The following is a 3,623-nucleotide window of genomic DNA, read 5'->3' on the forward strand; positions in this document are numbered from 1 at the left end:
TCCCGTCCCGCGCGCCGCCCGCCCGCCGCACTTGGCTGCAGCCTGGAGCGCTTCCCGTCAGTCACGCCCCCTCGCAGCACAGGATGTATCCCATATAAGGATATCTGCGTCAGTGGGTTCCCGAGCCCGGCCGTACCACTCCGCGCGGGGGGGAAGCCCCATGGCCGCTCCCTACCGCTCTGCCTTGAGGCCCCTCCGCCCCCACGGCCACCCCCACCCCATGCCGCGGATCTCTTCCGCGCGGGGTGGCGGCAGATGGAGCGCGGAGCGGCCCCGAGGAGGCGCGGGGCGGGCGCAGGGCGGGCGCGGGGCGGGCGTCCCCCCCCGTGGGCGCGGGTAGCGCGTCCCCAGTGACGTCGGCGGGAGGGTATAAAAGGGAGGCGCGGCGCGGTACTCCAGCAGCCCAGGCAGCCCCAGCAGTGGAGCGGAGAGACGCGCGGCGCGGACCAGGCACAGGGACGCACGCAGCCGACCCCTCCTCGCTTCATCCCTAAGGACGCTTCGCTACCGTCGCATCAACTGTCACCTTCGGCTTGTGCGCACCGAGCCGACATGATGTACCAGGGCTTCGCCGGAGAGTACGAGGCGCCGTCCTCCCGCTGCAGCAGCGCTTCCCCGGCCGGGGACAGCCTCACCTATTACCCCTCCCCGGCGGACTCCTTCTCGAGCATGGGTTCGCCTGTCAACCCGCAGGTGAGTCGCCGAGCGTGCCGGCTGCGCTCTTGCCCGGGGCAGGAGCACTCAGGAGGGGACGGGACGGGAACGGGTGTTGCCGGGCTGGCGGTGTCCGCGGAGGAGGTCAAGCCGGGGACTGACGCGGGGAGCGGCCCCGGTGCCGAGGCGGGGTGGTCGGGGGGTGCCGTGGCCCGGGCCGCGCTCTGCGGCGGGTGTGTAAAGCGGCTTCATTGATAAAACGCGAGTTCATTGAGGAGACTCCGGAGCAGCGTCTGCGTCAGCGCGGACGTCAGAGATATTTATAACAGGCCGCTCTCGTGTGGAGCCGGCGCTGGCAGCGCGGCGCCGCGGCCCCGGGGACGGCGGGGAGCGGCYCGGGCGCTCCGCTGACGGCAGTCCCCCCTTCCTCTGACCTACAGGACTTCTGCACCGACCTGGCCGCCTCCAGCGCCAGCTTCGTGCCTACGGTGACGGCTATCTCCACCAGCCCCGACCTGCAGTGGCTAGTGCAGCCCACTCTCATCTCTTCGGTGGCCCCCTCCCAGAGCCGCGGGCACCCCTACGGCGTCTCGGCGCCCGCCCCCAGCACCTACTCCCGCCCCGCAGTGCTGAAGGCGCCGGGCGGTCGCGGGCAGAGCATTGGCCGCCGGGGCAAAGTCGAGCAGGTGAGAGCGCGGGCTGGAGTTGTTGGGGGCATGGGGGGGGTTGGGGGGACGCGCGGCCGGTGGGCTATCCCAGCCGGGGGGCACCGGGCTGGCAGAGGAACTGAGCGGCCTCTCTCTGCCCGCAGCTGTCCCCGGAGGAGGAGGAAAAGAGAAGGATCCGCCGGGAACGGAACAAGATGGCAGCGGCCAAGTGCCGCAACCGGCGGCGAGAGCTCACCGACACGCTGCAGGCGGTAAGTGCTGCCCGGAAGGTGGCGGGGAACGAGGGAGTACCCGGGGGCGGGGGTGGACAGGAGGAAGGGGACTCCAGCCRGGAGTGATGCCGGCCCTGGCTGACAGCCTGGTCTCTCTGCAGGAGACCGACCAGCTGGAGGAGGAGAAGTCCGCGCTGCAGGCGGAGATTGCTAACCTGCTGAAGGAGAAGGAGAAGCTGGAGTTTATCCTAGCGGCCCACCGGCCCGCCTGCAAGATGCCCGAGGAATTGTGCTTCTCCGAAGAGCTGGCAGCTGCCAGCGCTGCTACCGCGCTGGACCTGGGCACCCCCAGCCCTCCTATGACCGAGGAGGCTGCCTTTGCTCTGCCGCTGATGCCTGAAGCGCCGCCGGCCGTGCCGCCCAAGGAGACCAGCAGCAGCGGGCTGGAGCTCAAGGCTGAGCCCTTTGACGAGCTGCTCTTCTCCACGGGGCCGCGGGAGGCCTCCCGTTCTGTGCCCGACATGGACCTGCCTGGGGCCTCCTCCTTCTACCCATCGGACTGGGAGTCGCTGACTGCCGGCACCAGCGGTGAGCTGGAACCTCTCTGCACCCCTGTGGTGACCTGCACCCCCTGTCCCAGCACCTACACCTCTACCTTCGTCTTCACCTACCCCGAGGCAGACGCCTTCCCCAGCTGCGCTGCCGCGCATCGGAAGGGCAGCAGCAGCAATGAGCCCTCGTCTGACTCCCTCAGCTCCCCCACCCTCCTGGCCTTGTGAAGGGCTCCAGCACTGACTGACCTGCTGGGCCCCCTCCCCTGCCCACGCACCCCCACGGACTTGCAGCTGTGCCCCATGGGGCTCCCCAGGCCTGGGGAGGGCCCTGCCACCGCCATCCCCTGTCTGGCCTGGTGCCCCGGGGCCTGGCAAAGCGTCATGCACCGAGGTCTCTTACCTCTTCCAGAGATGTAGCAAATCGCATGGAGTTTGTCTTGTCCCCAGTGGCCCATCCATGAGAGCTGGTAGTCTGTAGCATGTCCCACATGGCTGGGTAGGTGACTCCCTCCCCTTCTTAGTATCACTAGCATTAACTAATTAATCTCTTGGTTTTAAATGATTGGAATTTAACCTGGTGCTGGGTATCTCCAACTCGTATCTAGTGCAGCTGATTAACAATAACTACTGTGTTCCTGGCAATATCGTGTTCTGATGACTTAGCAATGACCCATCTTACGTGGGGGGAAAGAGACTCTATTTTATTTTCTAGTAGGTAGATAAATAGCTATATCCATGTACTGTAGTTCTACATTGATGTTCATTGTAACTTTACTGATCATGCATTGTTGAGGTGGTCTGAATGTTCTGACATAAGTTTTCCATGAAAACGTTTTTATTGTGTTTTTAATTTATTTATTAAGACGGATTCTCAGATATTTATATTTTTATTTTATTTTTTTCTACCTTGAGGTCTTTTTTGACATGTGGAAAGTGAATTTGRATGAAACTTAAGCATTGTTTGCTTATTATTGTTCAGAGACATTGTCAATAAAAGCATTTAAGTTGACTGCTGGAGCTGTCCTTGTGTTACCTTTTGCATTTGCTTCCCTGCGACCTCAGAGGGGTTACCTAGCCTCTAATTTGGGCTGGGCTTTGTAAACTGCAGACAACTGCCTSAGGCTTAGGGTGCATCAGGGTGGGAATACCATTTAGGCCAGCCCTGTCCTTGTCCTGGTGTTAGTCAGGGCTGGCTGTGGTTRCACCCATTCTAGCAGGGTCATTCCTTACAGCCTTCCCTGGCTGATCTGTTTGGGTCTGGTCCCTTTCTGTGTCCCTGTGTGTGTCYCCYATTGTGGCCATCCAGCAARTAACTGGAGGTGGTGCTAGAAAGGTGGTGAAAGGGGCAGCTGAGTTRGTGCCTCTGAACGAGGGAGGCCAGCTCTAGGCTGGGGCCCACATGATCATTTCCATGTGCCTAACAGCCCAACTTCCTTCTCCTTCCTGGTGAGAAGTGGGCATGCACCCTGGCTCTGGGTGCCCCCAGATGTGGTCTGGCTCTTCCAGGACTAGCTATGGCCTAACTTCTTTGGGTC

General features: G+C 62.3%; 1 protein-coding gene across 1 annotated transcript; it reads left to right on the plus strand.

Moving 5' to 3' along the window:
- Positions 1-379: 379 nt before the first annotated feature.
- Positions 380-3,097, plus strand: FOS (Fos proto-oncogene, AP-1 transcription factor subunit). The gene is made up of 4 exons (XM_057375028.1): positions 380-693; positions 1,095-1,340; positions 1,466-1,573; positions 1,696-3,097. The coding sequence occupies exons 1-4, from the start codon at positions 553-555 to the stop codon at positions 2,311-2,313; spliced, it is 1,113 nt and encodes a 370-aa protein (XP_057231011.1). The 5' UTR covers positions 380-552; the 3' UTR covers positions 2,314-3,097.
- Positions 3,098-3,623: the final 526 nt, after the last annotated feature.

This window comes from Malurus melanocephalus, unplaced genomic scaffold, assembly GCF_030028575.1.
Source record: "Malurus melanocephalus ecotype Western Australia unplaced genomic scaffold, MMel_1.1 scaffold_0, whole genome shotgun sequence".
Lineage (NCBI taxonomy): Eukaryota > Metazoa > Chordata > Aves > Passeriformes > Maluridae > Malurus > Malurus melanocephalus.

What these genes read in the sequence shown, in the direction of transcription:
- FOS (XM_057375028.1), top strand. Translation starts at nt 553, where the DNA reads ATGATGTACCAGGGCTTCGCCGGAGAGTACGAGGCGCCGTCCTCCCGC. An exon ending in GTTCGCCTGTCAACCCGCAG is followed by an intron (nt 694 to 1,094) that starts GTGAGTCGCCGA and finishes TCTGACCTACAG; the next exon opens with GACTTCTGCACCGACCTGGC. An exon ending in TCACCGACACGCTGCAGGCG is followed by an intron (nt 1,574 to 1,695) that starts GTAAGTGCTGCC and finishes GTCTCTCTGCAG; the next exon opens with GAGACCGACCAGCTGGAGGA.